Source organism: Leucoraja erinacea, chromosome 22 (genome assembly GCF_028641065.1).
Source record: "Leucoraja erinacea ecotype New England chromosome 22, Leri_hhj_1, whole genome shotgun sequence".
Taxonomy (NCBI): domain Eukaryota; kingdom Metazoa; phylum Chordata; class Chondrichthyes; order Rajiformes; family Rajidae; genus Leucoraja; species Leucoraja erinaceus.
The window spans coordinates 32,373,583-32,398,212 of record NC_073398.1 but is presented as its reverse complement, the minus strand read 5'-3'; the positions used below and the strand labels follow the sequence as shown (position 1 = coordinate 32,398,212).

Here is a 24,630-nt window from a genome sequence, read left to right as displayed (position 1 = left end):
TAATAAATATGACAATAATAAACCATCACCAATATTACACCATTACTCAATAGGTTCACAAATGATCTGACTGCATCTCAACTACAATAATTTTTCATCACCACGCACATCAAATAACTGCCTTCCCTTCCATTCATTTTCTGATTTTCAAGAAAGTGCTCTGAAGACTTTCAATGAAAGAATATCTTATCTGTTTTTAACGATGGTGCAGCAGTAGAGTTGCAGCCTTACAGCGCCAGACACCCAGGTTGGATCCTGACTATGGGCGTTGCCTGTGCGGAGTTTGTGCATTCGCCCCGTGACCGTGTGGGATCCCCCCCTCCGGGTGCTCCAGTTTCCTCCCACACTCCAAAGATGTGCAGGTTTGTAGGTTATTTGGCTTTGTTAAAAAAAGATTGCAAATTGCCCCGAGTGTGTAGAATAATGCCAGTGCACGGGGATCGCTGGTCAACGTGGACTCGGTGGGCTGAAGAGCTGCTTCCACACTGTAGCTCAAAACTAAACTAAAAATAGGTATTTGAGGCCCCCACCCCGACAAGAAGATGCGTCCACATGGCAATACTCCTTGTATTCTCATTCATTTTAATTGGTGAGTTTTCTTAATTTAAGATTTAATAGTTATGAAAATAATGTTTTATTATTCCTGATATTTGTGTTGACATATTTTAAAATGTTTATCTTTTCCTAAACTGAGATGTCTGTTTCCTGGAGCACAAATAGTCTTTTTTATATTGAAACTAATGCTGTATCAATTTATGAATACTGATATAATGAAATGTTCTACTATAATTGTGTTAATAAATCATAAGTTAAGGAATGCCTGTTCTTAATTTACCACCATATCTAATCACATTCCATGAATTTCAACGCAGTAAAGTCGTGGATCTTGATAATGAACATATAGAGCAGACCAAGGTCCCCACAATTCACACTTCTATTTACTTAATAAAATCAATTTAATATTAATGCAGGAACTGAAGAGCAAAATCAATTAGCTACAGCATAGATATCATGTGAAATAAACTGTCAAAATATACTTAAAAATCAAGGTCAACAAATTCAGGTCTCGGGTCTTTTCAATTTTTGTTTTCATGTCATTGGTTTTCAGATGGAACATGTGAAATTATCATTTTAATAGTTAAAATATGTTTATCCTTTAAAATTCATTGAACGCAGAAAACAAATGAAATGAAACAGTTAAACACAATAGAAAATCTGCTGAATTGCAAACACAGCGCTTTTCACAGTGTTCCCTTTAGAATAGATCAATGATTTGACTAATAATTTGTATTGCATTAGTGATGATCTCAGCTCTAAATAAACCAGTGTTCTCTGACATGATTTACTGAACTACATAATAAGTTCCTGAAGAATCAAATCTTTTTTGTCAACCTACTTCTCTGTGCAAAAATAATCGTTCCACATTAATCACCAAATGAAAAACAGAGCTTTGAAAAGAAATGCTGTGCCTTACTGTAGAAAACCAAATCGATCAGTGATTTTATAAATATGGAAGTCTGCATCTTCCCATGGATCGATCTTTGCACCTTCCCGTCCCTGAAATAAACAACAAACATGGTCTTCAATAAGGTTATCAGGCACTTAGTTCCAAAGGAATGTGGTTAGGGGAAAGGGTATGGCATAGGCATGAATGTCTTTTCAGATTTCAGGCTTCCTTACAGATTAATGAGTCACAGACACTAAAATTTGTGAAGGGTTCAATTGCTGTACAAGAACACTGATGCAAAGCAAGAATAATTCCCAGACTCTCCATCTCCATCTGTACTAGATTTTTATTTTTACTTGACTCGTCCAAAGAGCCTAACTCTTACCCCGTTGTTAATTATTTCATCAATTCTTTCCAACTATTTCTGCCTCAGTCTAATCCTTTGAAAAGAATTTGAATAGATAGCAATGGCTCACTTGTCAGGGAAATAATTTCCTTTCTCATCTTAACTCACGAAGAAGGGTCCCAACCTGAAATGCCAACTATCCACGACCAGCAGAGTTGCTGCCTGACCCGCTGAGTTATTCTAGCGCTGTGTTTCAAATTGAAATTGTTATGTTAATCCTGGCATCAATATGCCCTGTCAAACTTTTTTTTCATCAAGTTCAAGTTCAAGTGAGTTTATTGTCATGTGTCCCTGTATAGGACAATGAAATTCTTGCTTTGCTTCAGCACACAAAACATAGTAGGCATTTACTACATAACAGATAAGTGTGTCCATATACCATAACATAAATATATACACACATGAATAAAACTGATAAAGTGCAAATAACAGAAAATGGGTTATTAATAATCAGAGTTTTGTCCGAGCCAGGTTTAATAGCCTGATGGCTGTGGGGAAGTAGCTATTCCTGAACCTGGTTGTTGTAGTCTTCAGGCTCCTGTACCTTCTACCTGAAGGTAGCAGGGAGATGAGTGTGTGGCCAGGATGATGTGGGTCTTTGATGATACTGCCAGCCTTTTTGAGGCAGCGACTGCGATAAATCCCCTCGATGGAAGGAAGATCAGAGCCGATGATGGACTGGGCAGTGTTTACTATTTTTTGTAGTCTTTTCCTCTCCAGGGCGCTCAAATTGCCGAACCAAGCCACGATGCAACCGGTCAGCATGCTCTCTACTGTGCACCTGTAGAAGTTAGAGAGAGTCTTCCTTGACAAACCGACTCTCCGTAATCTTCTCAGGAAGTAGAGGCGCTGATGAGCTTTCTTGATAATTGCATTAGTGTTCTCGGACCAGGGAAGATCTTCAGAGATGTGCACGCCCAGGAATTTGAAGCTCTTGACCCTTTCAACCATCGACCCGTTTATATAAATGGGGCTGTGGGTCCCCCTCCTACTCCTTCCAAAGTCCACAATCAGTTCCTTGGTTTTGCTGGTGGTGAGGGCCAGGTTATTGCGCTGGCACCATATGGACAGTTGCTCGATCTCTCTTCTATACTCTGACTCATCCCCATCAGTGATACGCCCCACAACAGTGGTGTCGTCAGCGAACTTGATGATAGAGTTCGCACTGTGACTGGCTACGCAGTCATGAGTATAGAGTGAGTAAAGCAGGGGGCTGAGCAGGCAGCCTTGAGGTGCTCCCGTGCTGTTTTTGTCGAGGTAGGAGTTGATTTGCTCCATGTTCAGAGCCTGTCATCAGAATAATACAAATTGAGACAACTGCATTTACATTTCGACACCAATACGAATAAATAATAATAAGTGTCTGGGGGGGGGTGGTGAACAGAGGTACGTTGTGAGTAGGTCTGTGAATGACCTGAAGTCGAGGATCCAATTGCAGATGGTTGGGGGGATGCTCCTTGGCGAGAGCCCTCCCCACGCTTGCTTTTCTGCGAGTTTGGTAACCAGCTTGGTCGGGGATGAGTTGCCATACCATTGTGCAGTGGTAAGGATGCTCCGAGCTGTAATCGATGAGGACAATAACTTCCTGACATATGAGCCTTCTTTTGTATTGTGGGTCCAAGAGAGGTCATCGGAGATGTTGACTCCCAGGAACCTGAAGCTAGAAACACGTTCCACCTCCGTCCCGTTAATATGGATGGGGGTGTGCGTGCCGCCTCTGGACTTCCTGAAGTCTACAATGAGCTCCTTGGTCTTCTTGGAGTTAAAGGCCAGGTTGTTGTCAGCGCACCATGCTGCTAAGTGCTGGACCTCCTCCCTGTAGGCCAACTCATCGTTGTTGCTGATGAGGCCAATCACCGTTGTATCATCTGCATACTTGATGATGGTGTTAGTACCATGTACAGGTGTGCAGTCATAGGTGAAGAGGGAGTAGAGGAGGGGGCTCAGCACACAGCCCTGAGGAACGCCGGGTGGTCAGGGTGAGGGTTGAGGAGGTGTGCTTGTCTAACCTCACAGACTGGGGTCTGTTGGTTAGGAAGTCCAGTATCCAGTTTGAATGCTGAGCTGTTAATCGATGAACAGCATTCTTACGTAAGTGTCTCTGTTGGTCAAGTGGTCCAGAGCGGAGTGGAGGGCCAGCGAGATCGCATCCACCGTTGATCTGTTGTGGCGGTAAGCGAACTGCAGTGGGTCCAGGTTTTTGTTGAGGTAGGAGTTGATTTGCTCCATGATCAACCTCTCAAAGCACTTCATCAGAGCCTGTCGTCAGAATACTACAAATAGCCTTATTGACATAATCCACAAGATCAATCGGGAAGGGTCTTGCCCCGAAACGTCATCCATTTCTCTCCAGAGATGCCTGTCCCGCTGAGATACTCCAGTATTTTGTGTCTATCAATGGTGCTATTTTGATTCAGGTGATGGTTGCATAAAGCTGCACATTAAGACCTGCAATACCCAGGTGATATGAACTTTTCCTTCCTCCAATTGTGATAAAACTTGAAAAAAGCTTTGAAACTTGTTCCCACCACAAGTACACGATGAAAACAAAATTAAGGAATAGAAAGTTAATGAGAAATGTTGTGGAGTGCAGCAGCACAAAAATAAATGTTGATGTGCATTTCTTCAGTATTATATCACAAAATGAGTCTCACATCATACAGGATAGTGATTAATCATAAGGGATAGTAGAAGAACTAGGCCATTCGGCCCATCAAGTCTATGCCGCCATTCAATCAAGGCTGGTCTATCTCTCCATACTAATCCCATTCTCCTGCCTTCTCCCCATAACCTCCGACACCTGTAATAATCGAGAAACTATATCTATCTAAATGGATGGGGGATCTTGGCTCTGCCCAGTCTTACTGCTCAGCATTTAATATCTGACTGCCCAATTTAAAATGACTAATAGTTTGAGCCTTTGTTTTTGTTCAGTCAGCTTCCTCCCAGCCCAGCATGCTATAGATTATAATGGAGAGCCAGGAGTATTTCTGTTGAACCTGCAAAGCCCCATGAAGAGAGTAGGCAGGTATCATGGCGACTGTGCGAGTGTCACAGAAGCCAATGACCAGGAAGCACGTCCAAAATACTACAAAGCAGGCGAGTTAATTAACCTACAGAATAAGATCATTTTAGTAAACTTTGAAATTAAATCAGCATTTGGTGCAAAAACCCATTTCGTCTGCTAACAGATTTGAGAAAGGTGTTCTGACATTTTACCAATATAACCTTCAGATTTAGCAATGAATTACTTTCAGACTTAGAACTCTTCATTCTCCAATCAAATGCTTTGTCAAAGTGAAGATGGGCAATTAATATTATATTTCTCAACTCGCTTTTCTCACTTATCTCAGTTATTGATGCAAATGAAACATACTTTTTCAAATCTTACCTTGAAAAGAAAGAAATCAAAGCCTTTTAATTTAGTTTAGTTTAGAAATGAAGCACGGAAACAGAGTCTGCACCAACCAACCCAGTTATCCCAGTTTTGCCTGCACATCAGGGGCTATTTAGAGGCCAATTCACCTACAAACCTCAAAGTCACCCATTCCTTCCCTCCACAAATGTTGCCTATACTGCTGAGTTACTCCAGCATTTTGTGTCTATCTTGAGTGTAAACCAGCATCTACGTTCCTTCCTACACACCTACAAATCTGAACATCTTTGGAATGTGGGAGGAAACTGGAGCACCCTAAGCAAACCCACAGGGAGAACATACAAACTCCATACAGACAGCACTCATAGTTAGGATCAAACACCGGTCTCTGGCGCTGTAAGAAAGTAGTAACTCAACCGTCGCACCACTTTCTCACCCCCCCCCCCCCACAGTTTAGCAGGAGACTTTTATATTTGTGTCTGTTTAGACTGTAAACAAAGATATTTCCTGAATTAGTTCTACTTAGGACTGCTGTTCATGGCCTTTTATGGATCAATGACGTCACAGTAATTTGCAACATTCTTTTGAAGTGAAATCACACTCATCAGGTTTAGTTTCTCCCAGCAAGTACAACAATATTTTAACATGAGATCACAAACCAAACAGTTAATCTCACCAGCAAGAAACTTCACCTTGACAGAAACTTCCTGGTGGAAAGCACTATCCTGGTCTTGTGGCCCTTGTGGCTAAGGGGATCAGGGGGTATGGAGAGAAGGCAGGTACAGGATACTGAGTTGGATGATCAGCCATGATCATATTGAATGGCGGTGCAGGCTCGAAGGGCCGAATGGCCTACTCCTGCACCTAATTTCTATGTTTCTATGTCTTTATGCAGTAGAATGTAAAAGAATAGCAGAGGCAGTCGAAGCTTCACTCAACTGCTTAGGGCAACCCATGTCTACTGAACAGCAAAAGTAGTATGCAATGAACAAACCCCGAAGCAATCCCACATCCAAAAAGATGATATCAAAGCTTTGAACTGTTCCTATATTCAGAGGTTGGCGCTGGTTGATGTTACAGGTTGGGGTGGAGGTCCATGAGGAACCTAATGTTGAATGCTGGCAGCCCACATCATGTAAATATTTACAACTAGCCAGGTTCACCAAAAAGGGTGCATAGGAAGGAACTGCAGATACTGGTTTATACCAAAGGTGGACACAAAAAGCTGAAGTAACTCAGCTGGTCAGGGGAAAGGGAAACGAAAGATGTGGAAGCTACATAGAATAAATGACTGGAAGATATGCAAAAAGGTTCAAGAAAAAGGTGGAGCCCACCACGGTCCATTGCTGGCTGTGGGTTAATGAGTTGTCTCTCATTCCCCTTGCCCCTGACCCTCAGTCTGAAAGGTCTGTTTTTCTGTGTATGAACCAGCATCTGCAGTTCTTTGTTTCTATATCCAATTCACTATCAAGAATATAACAAAAGCTGCAGACTTTCAAAGGGTCTGGCTAGAGTGATGAGATGAGGTGCCAGGGCAAAGTACAGCTCTCAACAAGCCGTTTCAGCAGGGCGGCAACAATGACATATATCTAACAACCTGGAAAGCTGCCCAAGTATGTCATGCTCTCAAGATCAGGACAAATCCAATCTGGTCAATGACTCACCCGACATTCCACTCTCAATCAGTAATGTGACAGGAGGTTTTGTCGTTCATGATAACAAGCAGCACTTACTCACCAGCAACCTGTTCAATAATGTTCTGTTTGGGTTTCAGCGGATCAGTTGCCATAGACATTATGGTAACCTATCATCTAATTATGGAGCAAAGAGCAAAATACGTCACTTATTACTTTCTTCTCTCCAGAGATGCTGTCTGACCCGCTGGGTTACTCCAGCGTTTTGTGTCTATCTTTGGTGTAAAGCAGCATCGGCAGTTCCTTTGGTACACTTTCCAAATGACAACATGGATTTTGAAAATCTAATGCAGCCCTCCTCCAACCACCCCAAGTTAATGCTGATTTTAACAAGACACGATGTAATAATAATAATAATAATAATGCCTTTATTGTCATTGTACTTAGAAATACAACAAAATTAGGAGAGCTACTCCTGATCTTTGCAACCAAAACAAATCCACACAAGACGAAAACACATCCAACACGTTATTTAACTGCTTAAAATAATAGATAAATTATAATTATCACACCTAGGTAGAACATTGCACTGGGAGAATATTACACTTAAAATGTAATAAATACTTTAAAAGAATTTAAAAAAAAAGAAATATTAGCTGAGTGGTCTGTGGTATAGTAGAATGGATGACAGCATTCTCATGTCATGGGAATATTTGAGGAGTTTAGAGTTCTAATGGCCCCGGGAAAGAAACTGTTCTTGAGTCTGTTTGTCCGGCTTTTGATGCACCTGTACCGCCTACCAGAGGGCAGGAGGTTGAACAGGAACTGTCCAGGATGGGAGGGGTCTTTGATTATTTCCCTGGCTCTACAGAGGCACCGAGAGCTGGAGATGTCTTCCAGGGAAGGCAGAGGGCAGCCGATGATTTTCTGGGCAGTGGTGATCACTCTCTGCAGGGCTCTGCTGTCTGCTGCTGAGCAGCCGGCATTCCACACCGTGATACAATATGCCAGCACACTCTCGATGGTGGAGCAGTAGAAGGTCACCAGCAGCTTCTCCTCTAAACTGTTCTTCCTTAGCACCCTCAGGAAGTGCAATCGTTGCTGGGTCTTTTTTACCACTGCTGAAGAGTTGGCAGACCAGGAGAGGTCCTCCGCGATGTGCGTTCCCAGGAATCTGAAGGTGGAAACCCTCTCGACACAGTCCCCATGGATGTAGAACAGGGCAGGGCCTTCTGTAGTCGATGACCATTTCCTTTGTTTTGCTGATAATAAGTGCCAGGTTGTTCGCACAACACCACTCTGACAGCTTCAGGACCTCATCTCTGTATGCTGCCTCGTCTCCTCCTGATAGGAGTCCGACCACCGTGGTGTCATCCGCAAATTTAATAATGGTGTTTGTGGAGTGGATGGGAGTGCAGTCGTAAGTATACAGAGCATGGAGGAGTGGACTCAGTGGAGAACCAGTGCTGAGCGTGAGGGCGGAGGTGCAGTGGGGGCCCATATTGACTGTCTGTGGGCGGTTAGTGAGGAAGTCCTTTATCCAGGTGCAGGTGAGAGGGGGGAAGTCGGCCAAGTCCGACAACTCGTTGACTAGTATGTCAGGGACTATTGTATTAAAAGCTGAACTATAGTCAATAAAAAGGATCCTTACATGGTTCCTTTAATTTAAACTCATAAACAAAAAATGCTCTAAGTACTCCATATCAGACTCCATCAATGGAGAAAGAAAGAAAGAATTCCATTGTATCAATGCCCTTTCATGGCGTTTTCAATATGAAGGCGCAAACCAGAAAAACTATAAACAGAAAAGAAAATGCAAGAAGAAACCATAAATAACCTGAACTTGCAGGTCCAGCCTAGGCCAGAGAACAAACCTAGAACAAAAGACAAATGCATGGCTGCATTTACACATATTGAAGCTGAGCAGAGATGGCGGGGGAGGGAGAGAGGGCAGGTTTGGTGTGCAAGGCTGGAAAATTACACAAAAACTTAAACTGAACTACAGAAACTCTGTCTTTTTAGAATTAGTTGAATATGACAAATAATATGTCTGTTACCATAAAGACCATCAACAGGAAATTCCAAAAACATCTAATCGCAAACCAAATCAAATAAAGAAATGATTGAAGAGCCCTGTAACAGGATGTTGAACTATTTAAGTCATCAGTAGGGGCAGCCACACTGTACATCAGCACTAATGATTAAAGAAATACAAATCAGCTGTACGCCACAAAGAGCAGAGCATTTTATTAGCAGAGTGTACAACTTAGGAGCAAAAGGCCACTGAGCCTCAAATACCTCCAATGCCAATTAATAAAATCATGGTTGATCTGACAGTAAATAACTCTATATGTCCAACTGGCCAGGCCAACTATTCACACCAAAAAAGACACAAAGTGCTGGAGTATTATCTCTGAAGAACATGGTTTGGTGACATTTCGGATCAGAACCATTCTTCAGACTGATTGAACCAAACCGTCTTAAGAAGGGCCCGATCCATAATGTCACCTGTCCATATTCACAGAAATGCTGCCTGACTTGCTGAGTTTCTCAAGCACTCATTTTGCTTTGTAAACCAGTACGTGCACCTCCTTGTTTCATTAATTATTCAACCCCTCGCTTATATCCACCAATACCCTAAACATATTCAAAATTTCTGCTCCACCACCCTTTGAGGAAGAGTTTCAAAGATTCACAATCCTGAGGAAAACAATTTTGTTTCAACACCGTTTTAATGCAGAACTCTAGCTCCAGATTCTCCCACAAGTGAAAACATCCTTTCTACATCCACCATGACAAGACACTTCAGGTCCATGTACGTTTCAATCAAGTCACTGTTCATCCAAACTCCAGCAAACACAATCATAGTCTGTCCAACCTGTCTATACTGGAGAATCCATCCAGTCCAGGCCTTCTTTGAACTGCTTCCAGTGCAGGACCATCCTTCTTTATAGAGACAAAAAGTGTGCATAATGCCCGAGAAGTGGTCTCACCAATGCCCTAGAGAGCTTTATCTCTGAAGTCTAAAGATTGAATTCCTGGAACAAAGGCTAATTAAAATCGTCAGGTTAAAAAGGCCTCATTTATTTCCTGAGTTATTTTCCCAAGGGTCACCAGCGTTGAATCTCCGCCTAGCTCGGCATGTGGACTTCGGGAGCCGCGGTCTCCAGTAGGAAGTGGCCGATTCGGAAACTCCAAGCCGCTGAGTGTGTTCTTCCGTTACGACGTCGGAGTTCTGATCATCCCGGCGAGAGGGCCTGTACATTGGGCTGTCCATAGCAGTGACTGCGGAGGGTTCAAAGGCCAAGACCACAGGTGAACAATGAGGAAGATGACTGAACTTTATTGCCTTCCCTCACAGTGGGAAACGTTGATTCTGCTGTGGGCGGGATGTTTATGTTAAAATCTATCGTGTATTGTGTTCTTTTTTATTCGTTTGGCTGTATGGTAACTCAAATCTCACTGTACCAATTGGTGCATGTGACAATAAATGTAACATATATATATATATATATAAAAAAGGGTCTCAACCTGAAATTTTGCCCATTCCTTCTCTCCTGAGATGTACACACACACACACACACATCTATCTGCGCCTTCAACTCTTAAAAAAAAAGGCCAATAGACCTGTCACCATCACTTAACCATCATAAAAATGTTGGATTTATTGTCAGTATCGCTTTCCTGCCTGTTCTCTATAACCCTCAACTCACATGCAAACCACAACCTGTCCATCTGAGCCTTTGAATACTAATATTGATTGGCTCTACGACTCTCTGTGGTCCTCAGAGAAAAAATACTTTCTCACCTCAGTCTTAAATGAGCGATTCCTTATTTTGAAACTCGGCAATGATTTTGTGATTCCTTCACGATGGGAAACATCTTCTTTGCATCGGCCCTGTCAAGCTTCCTCATAAACGTCTCATCAAGTCTTCCGTCACTCGGCTTCTAAACTCCAACTCTAAATTCAAACTTTCCTTTTGGTCAACTGGTTTGGGATCAGCTCCATCCAAGACAGCAAGAAACTGCAGAGGATTGTAGACGCAGCCCAGACCATCATACAATCCAACCTCCCTTCCATCAACTCCATTTATACTTCACGCTCAGCAAGACCACCCATCAAGGATGAGTCGCACACTGGCCACTCCCTCTTCTCCCCTCGGGCAAAAGATACAGAAATATGAAAACGTACATCTCCAGATTCAGGGACAATTTCTTCCCAGCTGTTATCAGGCAACTGAACCATCCTATCAACAACCAGTGCCGTCCTGAACTGCTATCTACCTCATTGGGTACTCTCGGACTAGCTTTGATTGGACTTTACTAGACTTGCACTAAACACTATTCACGTTATTCCCTTTATTATGTAGCTGTACACTGTGGATGGCTCGATTATAATCATGTATTGTCTTTCCGCTGACTGGTTAGCACGCAACAAAAGCTTTTCACTGTACCTTGGTATACGTGACAATAAACTCAAACTCAGCCCTTTTAACCGGGAATTGTAAATGAGTGCACATTAGTTCAGGGTTTGAAACAAAGATAATTAGCCGACGTAATAACTGCCAAATAGTTGTCTAAAAGGATGTCCTACAAAGAAAGATACCAATGTGATGTATTACCCATATCCACTGGCCTAATAGAACGGCTCAGTCTGTTCACCACCTCCATAAAAAGATTGCGCAGGTAATTAGTTTCTCTTGATGGTTCTACATATATCCAGGAGTAAATGGTAGAATACCACACAAAGTGCATACATGAACATAGTTACATTAAAAAATTAGCCTTTAAAAATATTGTCTGGAATAAATTGCAAAGATTATTAAATACAAGATAAAAGACAGGAAAACTTACATAATGTTGGGCAACATATCCAATATTCTTCATGAACAGTCCATGATTTATACTTATTACAGACATAACTAATTAGTTTTCGATAATAGATTCCAAAGAAGAAAAAAAAAAAATAAGATGTTAAATTAAAAAAGGGGAGAAAATCTATTTTTGCATTGAATTGACAGAGTAGTCCAACAAGGAGCAATATTAAATAAAAAATCTAAAATATGGTACACGTTGAAAATACTTGACCTTGTCATACTTTGATACTATTTCAGCACGTTCATGGGCAACATTTCCAGTCGTATCATGTTCTGCATCTGGATCTGCAAACAAACCAGAAAAGAAATGAGCCATGCTTTTCAAATATTCCTGGTATTTAATTAAAATTACAAAATACAATTTTGAATCGGCTTTCTCTCAAGAAATTTAGACATGCATATCGATTTTCAGAGAATGGAGGGATATGGATTATGTACAGTCGATGAGAGTTGGGCTTGGCATCATGTTCGGCAAAGACATTGTGCACTGAAGAGCCTGTTGCTGTGCTGTTATCTATGTTCTGTGTTCTATACGATCCTCTATCTTCACATTCCCGGATTCTTGTCTCTTGATCTTTGATTTTAAATCACTTGATTCCCCAAACATGGACCATCCCTTGCTAAATAGCTCTCCAATGTTTGAAATTATGAATGACACAAACCATCATTCACATGAAAATAGTTTACTCAACAGCAGTGGGCAATGGAAATAACCAGACCAATTACTTCATTAACTTTTAAATAAAGAAAAATTCTGGATTTGTGATTTGAGGAAACAACCTTCGCCCATTTTAAAAGTTGAAATTCTATTCGGTTGATAGCAAGTATAATCATGCACTTCGACTACTAAATCAAGTCCCTCCAATTCAATCCCAGGAGATTAACACTTTCCCTCAAATTCAATGATGGAATAATTGAAATCTCTGGCATAGTTAAACAAAAATTGCCCCACAAATTGCATTTCTTTTTGGACAATCACAGGGCTGGCATACAAAAAATAATCCAGAGTGAAAATCTGCAATGAAGTCATTGAAAAATGCATTAGATCGTGCATTGGGCCTTACAGAGAAATGACAACTGCTGCAACTAGTGTGGGCAGATCTCAGAAAGCAAGAACTGAAAGTATTCCAATTGTACAATTCCGTCTGATTCATCGATAACGTGTAGTTCTCCTGTTTCTAACCACTACTTCCCATCTGGTTTGTCTTTCAATACTGAAGATTTCACTTCAGGTAAGCAAAAGTTTCACTTCAGAATAAATTGGTGTGAACAACATTCTCAAAGTGCAGCTGGTCATTTACTGCAAGCACTGATGATGTGCATGTAAGGTTATGAAAATGATCCATCACTGATATTCCCTGCAGATTTCTTTGCAACAAAGAATAATCTGTTCCATTTTCCTCCAACGTCATACTTGGTGTATCTACTTCAATTTACTCCAGCACTTTGCGTTTTACTTCAGATTGGTGTGGTGACAGCAATATTCTTCATCTCTCACTCTTCTTGCATTGACTAAATCAATATCTTCATTTATAAACCCAAGGGTACTAAACAAGATGGAGAGAACAGGGTATGGAATTGACAACAATTGAGTAACATGCTAAATGGTTACGGTCACAAAAAGCTGGAGTAACTCAGCGGGTCAGGGAGCATCTCTGGACAAAAAGAATAGGTGACATTTCGGGCCGAGGCCCTTGTTTTCTCCAGAGATGCTATGCTGCCTGACTGCTGAGTTACTCCAGCTTTTTGTGTCTGTCTTCGGTTTGAACCAGCATCTTCAGTTCCTTCCTAGCCATGCTAAATGTTTACTTCCCCAAATTATTCACAAAGGCATAACATATCAAACCCAGAGAAACAAGGTATAAAAACTAATATACTGAACTATTCTGAAAAGGATCAAAAATATATCCCGGGAGTTCAATGAGATTGGCGCAAGGCTACTGATAAAAAAACGAGGAACTATTTGAGGCAGCCATTATGATTAAACCAATGGGTTTGTGGGCTGGAGCGGAGCAGAAGGCAGCACGTGTGAATTGGTTCATATTTTTGAGGAACAGCACCTCATATTTCGCTTGGGTAGCTTACACCCCAGCGGTATGAACATTGACTTCTCTAACTTCAAGTAACCCTTGCTTTCCTTCTCTCTCCATCCCTTCCCCCTTCTCCCACCAGTCTTACTGTCTCCAACTACTTTCTATCTCTGTCCCGCCCACTCCCCTGACATCCTTCTCTCCAGAGATGCTGCCTGTCCTGCTGAGTTACTCCAGCATTTTGTCTCTACCTTCGATTTAAACCAGCATCTGCAGTTCTTTCCCACTCATGTACGAAATGTACAGAAAACAGCAGACCCTTTTCCCCACTTGAATTCAATGGAAAACCATTGAGTTAGCTTGTAATGTGTCGGACCGGCAGATGCTGGTTAGTTTACAATACACAAAATACAGGCGTAAATCAGTGAGACAGGCAACTTCTCTGGAGGAAAGGAATGAGTGACGTGTCGAGTCGAGACCCTTCTTCAGACATATAAAGTGGGTAGAGCGTGACAGGGTTACCCATGTCCAGTTTAATAAAGAAACTAACTCAGCTTCAGAAAGAGTAGGTTCTGCCACAACTTCCTTAATATCTTTGAGGAACTTATACTAAATCCTGAAATATGTTATAAGATTGACCTAAAACATAGCGAATTAATTTAATGTAATTTAAGGGACAACACCAAAAGTTAATAATTGTAGCGAGAGTTGCATAGGCCAAAATACCCAGAGAATTAATATTGTGACCATTATTGTGTCTCATAATGATCGTAAACTTTGAAGTCAATAAAATAGATTCTTAAACTCAATGTAATTTATTTGCATTCAAAAGAAACACCTCGTGAAGTGCTTCAATCAAAGGCAGCATCACGAAAACTCGATTGAATGAAATTAATTGAAAAGTTCAAACAATGACAAAGGACATTTAACAATGGCGTATAAAATAGGAATGAAAAATGGTGATTTTGTAAATTCCTGATGCTGAATTATTCAAGGAATAATTTCAAAGAGACGCAGGAATCTTAACTGATATGACACGCAACATAGCCAACACATCAACATAGTCTTAGATCAGTTATTAGCAGCTTCCGCGATCACTAAATACTTAATCTTTCCTTGGCTAACTATGTGTGGGATTTACAGAAGCTAATTATAGCCCAAGAAACTGTCAGCACCTCAAGTATTTCACAGTTTGATTCCATCACACCAGAGCCAAGAGTTTCTGCAAACCAATACATTTATATGGGTAGGCATAGGAATGGTTTTGTATTTAAATTCCAACATATTGGCAAACGCTCTTTTGGATCTCTGTCCCGCCCACTCCCCTGACATCAGTCTGATGAAGGGTCTCGGCCCAAAATATCACCCATCCCTTCTCTCCAGACATGCTGCCTGTCCCGCTGAGTTACTCCAGCATTTTGTGTCAACATTCTTTGGAACCTTTGTATGCATACAATGGAGAGCATACCGACTAGTTGCATCACATCCTGGCTCGGTAATTTGGCTGCCCAGGAACGAAGGAGGTTACAGAAAGTGGTGGACATTGCCCCATCCATCGGAGACATGGAGCTCGCCACCATCAAAGGGATCGGTTGGAAATGTTGCCTCAAGAAGGCAGTTAATGCCAAAGACCCACACCGCCCTGTTCAAGTCAAGTCAAGTTTATTTGTCACATACACATACGAGATACGCAGTGAAATGAAAGTGGCAATGCTCGCGGACTTTTGTGCAAAAGACAAACAACAAAACAACCAAACAAATTATAAACACAATCATAACACACATATTCTTTTACATAATAAATAATGGAACGAAAAACGTTCATCTCACTGCTACCGTCGGGAGCCTGGGAATCATTACCTCCACAATGAAGAACAGCTTCTTCTTATCAACTATCAGCGGCCTAAACCACCTTTCACACATCTAACCACAATACTACCTCGGCAATGAACTACTATGGATTTTACACTACTAAAGTTGGACTCCCTATTTTAAAGTTGGACTCCCTATACCTAGAATAACTGATAAATGATGGTACAATTATTGGTCGCATTGTTGCACCTGACCCATAGGATTAGCACCATAAAGCTTGTTAACAACCATTTTGGTTCAGCGAGTCCATGCTGAACATTAAGTACCCATATATTAATCCCACTGAGTTACTCCAGCATTTTGTGTCTATCTTCAGTTTAAACCAGCATCTGCAGTTCCTTCTTATACATGAATCAGTCAAATTGTATTTCCTGTATTACTATCCCAACTCCATGTTCCCTTCCCGTTCCTACTTATAAATATAATTCAGATGCAGTTGAAATATTTTCTAAGCACTGCATTGCAACAGAAATTATTGCAAATCTCTGCTTCGATCATTGCATTTTTTCTGTTCTATAAGCAGAGATTTGCAATGTTCACGATGAGTTAAGTTAATGAGATCAGGACACCACTCTAGTTTATGGGAGGACTGTTCAGTAGTCTGATAACCAAGGGGAAGAAACTGTTCCTGATCTGGCGGATCGTGCTTTCAAGATTTTTTAACGATGGGGAGAGGGGGGGGGGGGGGGGGGTGAGAAGTTGGAATGACCAGAGTGAATATCGTCCTTTCTTATGTTGCCTGCATTCCCAAGGCAGCGTGAAGTGCAGATGGAGTCGATGGTCGGGAGTCTGGTCTGTGTGATGGACTGGGATGCGTCCACAACTCTCTGCAATTTCTTGCCGTCTTGGACAGAGCTTTTCCCAAACCAAGCTGTGATACAGCCCAACAATATGTTTCTATGGTGTATCTATAGTAGTTGATGAAAGCTGTTGGAGACACGTCGAGTTCCTCTCCTGAGGAAGTAGAGGCATTGGTGTGCTTTTTTGTCTGGTTCAGGACAAATCTTGGCCTTGGCTACATTTTGTTGAGTTGTTGATTGAGGGTTGTGTACAGAGGTAAATCACAGCAAGTGATTAAAACGCACAAGGAATACAAAACAGAGCAAAGTGCACATTTATATCACAGGACCATCATTTTCACATTTGTGCATACATGATAAGTGCACAGCCACAGTTAGGGAGTGAGTGAAGATAATTCCTCTTATGCCCATTTTACAACTGCAGATCTAGTTTCTCTTTTATTCCCAGTGCAGCCTGCAAACCACTCTCTTAAATAAAAAATAGTGGCTGGATTAATTCAAGAAAGATGGTCTCTCTCAAATCGACAGAAATTTTAGAAAATGGCCGGTAAATTGTTGCATGTGTTGTTTTTGCCAGAGCATAGTTCTGAGCAAAACAACTGTCCTCCCACATTTTGTTATCACTTGTCTATCAGTTCATATCATATTCTGCTTAAAAGCACATTCATAGTTTATATTCCGGTCTCATTCATATCAATCTGGGCACTGAATCGCAAACATCAAGAGCAGGGAGAAATTAAAGTAGTTTTGCATTTCTATCATACTTGTTAATTGCCCCTTGCAATCCGACAGCAGAATTTTGGGGTCTTTGGCGGGACAAAGCTAGCATTCCTCAGATCCAACAAAAACTCAGCATCACCTGTAGATTCACATCCAAATTACAAGAGTAAAATAACATTTTGTTCTCTGAAGGAGCGGGAAGTCGTGAGTTAATCAAGTTTCTGCTGCAGGTGGGAAGGGAGCAATTTGTGGTGAATCTGTGGAATTCATTGCTGTGGAGGCCAAGTCATTGGGTATTTTTTACAGCGGAGATGATAGGTTTTTGATTAGTACGGGTGTCCGAGGTTATGGAGAGAAGGCAGGAGAATGGAGTTGAGATGAAAAGATTGATCAGCCATGAATGAATGGTAGAATAGACTTGATGGGCCGAATGGCCTAATTCTGCGCCTATAACTCATAAACATTGCACTGTAGAACATATTTAACTGAGAGTCTAAATCCCAGAACCTCCTCCCTACCACACTAGGCGATTATCTTCTCCATAAATGCTCATGATAGTTCTCCACCAATGTTTCAAGAGCAATTTGGAACAGGCGGCAGACTATGGCCTTGATAGTTCACCCACGTGCCAGAAAAAGGAATAAAGCACAAGAATTTCACAATATTTTAGTTTCAAAACTCTTAAAGAGGTAGTAATGAATTCAAAATATGTTTACAAACAAATTTGCAGAGAGCCATTTCTAAATCAAAGTTAGAGGTATTCGAAAGGCGTGAAGCTTATCCTCCTTTGCTTTATCCGAAATATTTTAGCCAAAGGGACACAGAGAGAAAAAGCATGCTTTCATTTAAGGCAATTTCTTCAATATTAGACTTACTGAATTCTCTGCGTTGACAAGGCAAGCTATAAAAATGTGCTCATATCTGTAACCTATATTTCACAACTATATATTAACATAGCAGAGATGACATTCTATCCAATGCACAAAAGAAAAATCAAAACAGTTTAGTGGAACTGGGATCTACATGCTCAAAAACCTTCCATCCAAAACAATCTAATAGAAAAACAATTTCGAGTCATAAAATGAAAAGAATGCATAAACAATGTAAAAAAATGATTTGACAATTCATAAGAAATTACCAATGTGTAATTTAACATACAAAGCATCACTCTAACCAAGGAATTCAGTGACAATGATTTTTCTGAAATTATACTAAATAAATAGTTCTTTCATCTATACATTACTGATGCACTATGGATTATTTTAGATGTAAGACCACTCCCAGGTGATTGATAGTAAACAAAGTGCTGGAGTAACTCAGCAGGTCAAGCTGAAGACTATTTTAGTTTGACGAAGGATCTCGACCCGAAACCTCACCTACCCAATTTCTCCAGAGATGCGATCTGATCCACCGTGTTACTCCAGCATTTTGTGTCTGTCTTTGGTATAAACCAGCACCTGCAGTTCCTTTTTATTATCCGGGTGATTGATCATGCATTTAACATCTACAATTTGTACAATCTTTTCCTTTACTTAAACGGTCCTATGGGATCAAGGATGACTTCCTCTCAGTTCAGAATAGACTTCAAGAGTTCAGAATAGACTTCCTCTCCCGTTCTGAGGATCTGAGGTTCCTAAGCTAATGAGACCAATAAAAGTCCCAGCGATTCTCCCAAAGATGGAGCAAGAGATGTGTGACTGGTGGGGCATCAGGATAGCTTTGTTTGCACTCCCTCCACCATTTAAATTGAGATTCTATGAGTAACTGCTGCACCAAGTGTGGATCTCAGTGTCATCGTGACTGCTTAGTCTCCACTTAAAGTAATCATGTACCAGGAATTCCCAAGTCAATTAAGATGTTGCATTTTTTTCTCCTTTGAGAACATCTTAAATCATTTCACTTGTCCACCTGGTGATTTATTCTGTGGAAGAGTTCAGAATAGACTGTCTCAGGAGTCTGGGGCCAGGCATGCAGACATGACTATTGGCAGGCTATTGAAGGAAATGGACTTAACACTACAAGAGTTTTTCAATGAACCTTCCACAGATCTCTCCAGTGGCCATCAAGCTATATGTTGCCTTTGCCCTGCAAAAGCAATGCATATCAAGCCTTGTTATAACATTGCTCCTGATTTGAGATGGGCTAATTCATTACAGTGTTCATGGTTTATTTATGAGCAGAAGTGCAGAGATGCAACATGTGCCCTCAGCACACTATAAAGAAAAATTGGTTTTACCATCTGTTAACCAAATAAGATGCAAATCTTTTCTGACACAAAGAAGATAGAGCTGTTATGTTCTTTATGTGCTGGAAAAATATCACATTCCCTTTGATAATTTTTTTTGAAAATCTGCTTAAGTTTCAAGCTGTTTCAGGAAGATTCAGTCTTGGCAGCCTTGCTCAGACAAACTGAACATTATATACTTATTTACTTTGTATTATCGTTAAACTCCCATCTGCAAGCCTTCAAAGTAAAATGTCGTATTCATCTCAAAACAAAGATCAATGTTAGTGAAGGCTCCATGCATGCTTAGAATTTTTTCAGAGGCAGGATTTGCTCTAAATTTATGAAACGTGACCTGGTAATATTACAAGCAAAAGATGAAGACAAAATGCTGGAGTAACTCAGTGGGACAGGTAACATCTCTGGAGTGAAGGGATGGGTGATGTTTCGAGACCTTGACCTGAAATGCTACTTCAGCATTGTGTGTCTAGCTTCAGTTTAAACCAGCATCTGCAGTTCCTTCCTAATATTACAAGCAGCTCCTTCCTACACAAGCCCTTCCAGCCAGCCATAAAATCATAGCTGATCTTCATTGCACATCCCAATAATCCTAATTTTTCTAGTTACTTCATAATAATAATAATCTTATTTATATAGCACATTTTTTGTCAACTTGCATTGACCCCAAAGTGCTTCACACAATTACATTACATTCACACACAGGCAAAGGTGGGTGAAGTGTCTTGCCCCAAGGACACAACGACAGTAAGCACTCCAAGCGGGATTCGAACCGGCTACCTTCCGGTCGCCAGCCGAACACTTAGCCCATTGCGCCATCTGTCGTCCCACGAATTCATGCCCACGAATCTATCAGTCTTAACCTTGATTATGAACATTGGTGGCATGTCCACAACTGTCCGGGGTAAAAAGATTCAGAATCGCCAGAATCAATAATTTCTTCATTAAACGACTGATCCTTTAACCCGAGACCAGGGCCCCTGCTTGTAGACTCCCCGACCATTGAGAACCACCTCTGCACAGTTACTGTGTGAAATACTGTCAGAAACTGTTACCTAGATGAACAGAGAGTTCCAAAAGCAGAAATACAGGGAAAATGGAAACCCAGGAAGTTGTGCTCCAACTCAACTTGTAGGATGTGTAGGAGGTCTGAAGAAAGGTCTCCACCCAAAACATCACCTATTCCTTTTTCTCTAGAGATGCTGCCTGACCCGCTGAGTCACTTCAAAATTGTTTCTATCTCAACTTCGATTTAATTAGTGAACATTTATAAACACAATAGTTAAAATTAATAATTTACATATTAACAGAAATTTTTATTTTCTCAAAACGTCAATGTACATAAAATAATATCAGAGGTGACTTTGAGTGCATGCAGATAGTTTCAGTGTGATATCAGAGTCTGCACCAAGCTGGTTGATAGTGTTGGATAGTAATAAGATCAATTTGGTCTATGGTTGAATGCTGAAGATGGAGAACTGGCATGGAAGTACGTTGTGCTTAAACTTGAAGGTCTGTCCAAAAAGATGTGCTTAAACTACACAAACCAGAACAAAAACGATATCACATTGCAGCTATATCAAACACTTCAACTGCATGCTTAGAATATACGATAGACAATAGGTGCAGGAGTAGGCCATTTGGCCCTACGAGCCAGCACAGCCATTCAATGTGATCATGGTTGATCATCCCCAATCAGTACCCCGTTCCTGCCTTCTCCCCATATCCCCTGACTCCGCTATTTTTTAAGAGCCCTGTCTAACTCTCTCTTGAAAGCATCCAGAGAACCTGTCTCCACTGCCCTCTGAGGCAGAGAATTCCACAGACTCACCACTATCTGTGAGAAAAAGTGTTTCCTCGTCTCCGTTCTAAATTGCTTACTCCTTATTCTTAAACTGTGGCCCCTGGTTCTGGACTCCCCCAACATCGGGAACATGTTTCCAAGCCCTTAACAATCTTATATGTTTCAATGAGATTCCCTCTCATCCTTCTAAACTCCAGAGTGTACAAGCCCAACTGCTCCATTCTCCCAGCATATGACAGTCCCGCCATCCCAGGAATTAACCTTGTAAACCTACGCTGCACTCCCTCAATTGCAAGAATGTCCTTCCTCAAATTAGGGGACCAAAACAAAATACTCCAGGTGTGGTCTCACTAGGGCTCTGTACAATTGCAGAAGGACCTCTTTGCTCCTATATTCAATTCCTCTTGTTATAGAAATAGAACTTTATTTATTCTCAGGAGGGAAATTGATCTGCCAACAGTCGTAAAAACACAAAATACATGAAACATGAAATTAAAGTGGCGAATGGAAAGGTTTGGGGGGGATGTGCAAAGGTTGGGGAGGGTGGGGGGAGTCAGCCTCAGTCTACCCCACGACAGAAGAGGGAGGAGTTATTAAGTTTGATAGCCACAGGGAAGAAGAATCTCCTGTGGCGATATGTCATCAATAAGAGACACGCAAGGGAAGAAGTGAAAAGTAGATAAATAAAATGTTAACTTAACTATGAAGAAAAAGGACACTGATAACCTTTGTGGAACAAAACACTTAATTTACATACACTAAATTGAACAGACTTTTTTTGGCACAAGATCAATTCTACCAATTAGTTCTGTATTGTGCAAAAAGTCTCAGAAGTAATTTTATTATGTATGTTTTGATTCTGAAAATCCTTCAAGTCTCTATCAAACTTCTCACTTCAAAAACTCTCACTTGACCTGCAAGTACTAATCAAAACATTAAGCATTTTACAAAGAAATGCTGCGAGAGCTGAGAATTGCATGAAGGTCAAAGCAGGGCTTTATAAATAAGGAAGAAAGGTTTTGGCCCGAAACATTGCCTATTTCCTTCGCTCCATAGATGCTGCCGCACCCGCTGAGTTTCTCCAGCAATTTTGTCTACCTTCATAAATAAAAACATAATAGATTTAAAGAAAGTACTTCATTCTCGTCTTTGTCCACATTTGAATGCTTTGGTAAATGCAGCTGGCTTAATTACAATTAAAACAAGAGTTATAAGGTCACAAGTGATAGGAGCAGAATTATGCCATTTGGCCAATCAATCGTGGCTGATCTATTGCTCCCCCTTAACCCTATTCTCCTGGATTCCCCCCGTAACCCCCGACACCCGTACTAATCAAGAATCTATCTATCTCTGCCTTAAAAATATCCATTGACCTAAAAACTGGTTTTACATTTACTGGATACCAAGTTCTTACAGGATGAATTTGTCCAATGGAGAGTTGCATACTACAAATCACTATCATAAATTATTACATCATGTTACGACGTAGGAACGGCAGACATGCACAGACTTTGTTTGTGGGCTGATCTGGTGCAAATCCAAAGTGTTGTGTAAAATTAGTTGATAGCTGATCTACCAAGACTTTGGACAAGAAATTCTGGGTCGCAGTAAAATAGTTATCAATAGTAAAACCAAATTCAGATCAGATTCAGATTAAACTTTATTGTCATTGTGCAGTGTACAGTTGAATCTGAATCTGAATCTGATCTGAATTTGGTTATTGTTACAATGGCATTAAAAGGTCACTATCGGCAATAGATTTGCCAATAATCTCTTTTCCAAGACTTAGATTTGCATTAAAATAATCTTGTGCAAAAGCAGTCTGGATGTGAACTGGAAATAGACTGGACTTCTATACATTCTCATGTTTGTAAACTTCAGTTTAACTTCAACATTCCCTGGCCCAGGATAATTCATTAAGCACCCATTTCTCTGCTAGTCTGCACCATATCTTAGAACAGTGAACAGTAGCGGCACAAGAACAGGCACTGCAGTCCACGATGTCAGTCGAACATGATGCCGGGTGAAAGTAATCTCTTCTGTCTGCACATGATCCAAACTCCTCCAATCCCTGCCTATCTAATAGCCTCTTAAATGCCACCATCAAAACTGTCTCCGCCATCTTCACAGCAATGTGTTCCAGGCCCCCAGCACTCCATTTAAAAAAAGATGCTACCAGTGGCAATTATGAATATACAATTGTAATAGAAAAACATAAGTAAGAACTCTGAAGAAGGGTCCAGGCCCGAAATATCAGCTATCCATGTTCTCTAGGGGTGCTGCCCGACCCGCTGTGTTACTCCAGCACTTTTTGTCTTTCTTTTTCTGCAAGGCATGGTGAGCAGGACTGGCAACTCCCTGTGCTGAGATATCAAGTTTTCAGGCAAAGCCCAACTGGGTGCAAATGAGATGGAAGCATTGTTCTGTTAGACAAGAATTCCATTACTTCAGTATTGAGAGAGGATATCCTAGAAGACTCCTCAAACAAACCCTAATGGACAGAGATTAAGAACAAAAAGGATTTTGTCACTTTGCTGGGGTTGTATTACAGGCTTTGAATAGTCAACAGGAAACAGAGGAACAGATATATAGGCAAATAACAGAGAAATGTAATTGAGATAGGGTTAAAGGGCCAGAGATTTTCAATTGCCAAATATTAACTGGGATTGCTTTGGCACAGAAAGCCCAGGGAAGGAATTATTGAAGGTTGTGTACAGGAGAGACCTATGTAGATAGATCAAACGAGGGAAGAAACATGAATGGACCTGCTGTTTGTTATATACGCTCGTCACCAGTGCTACACGGGTGGGTTTAAACTAGTTTGGTAGAGGGGTGGGAACTTGTACAGGACCGAGGTAGGCGGGAGGTTAGAAGTTGGTGTGGAGGGTGATGAGAGGACAGAATAGGTAGGAGAGAAGCAGGGAGCGAGGAAGGAATATTGGTTTAAATTGCATTTATTTTAATGGGGGGGGGGGGGGGGGTCTGACAGGTAAGGCAGATGAACTTAAGGCATGGATAGGCACTTGCAACTGGGACGTTGTAGCCATTACAGAAACCTGGTTCAGAGAAGGGCAGGATTGGTAGCTCAATGTTCCAGGTGCTTCAGGTGAGACAGAGGTGAGGGTAAAAGAGGGGTAGTTGCATTATTGGTTAAGGAGGATGTCAGGGCAGTGTTTATAAATGACCTTGTGGACGGTCCATATAGTGTGGCAATATGAGTGGAGCTGAGAAACAAGAAAGGAATGATTACCTTATTGGAGGTGTACTACAGCCCCCAAATAGTCCATGGGAATTAGAAGAGCACATGTGCCTGGAAATTGCAGGCAACTGCAGGTCTAAACAGCTTGTCGTGATAGGGGATTTTAATTTTCGCAACATTAACTGTGAATGTCATAGTGCAAAAGGTTTGGACGAGGTGGAAT

General features: G+C 41.1%; 1 protein-coding gene across 4 annotated transcripts in view; it reads right to left on the bottom strand.

Annotated features, from left to right (window-relative positions):
* The window catches only part of usp6nl (USP6 N-terminal like), a 121,423-nt gene that overhangs the window by 56,297 nt on the left and 40,496 nt on the right, over positions 1-24,630 (bottom strand). For 3 of the 4 annotated variants that reach the window (XM_055653422.1, XM_055653425.1, XM_055653421.1), the window contains exons 3-4: positions 11,952-12,025; positions 1,475-1,557 (exon numbers count right to left, since the gene is read on the bottom strand). In XM_055653422.1, coding sequence (XP_055509397.1) covers positions 1,475-1,557; positions 11,952-12,025 — 157 coding nt within the window. The remainder of the gene's footprint in view (positions 1-1,474; positions 1,558-11,951; positions 12,026-24,630) is intronic. The other variant, XM_055653424.1, reaches the window with a different exon arrangement.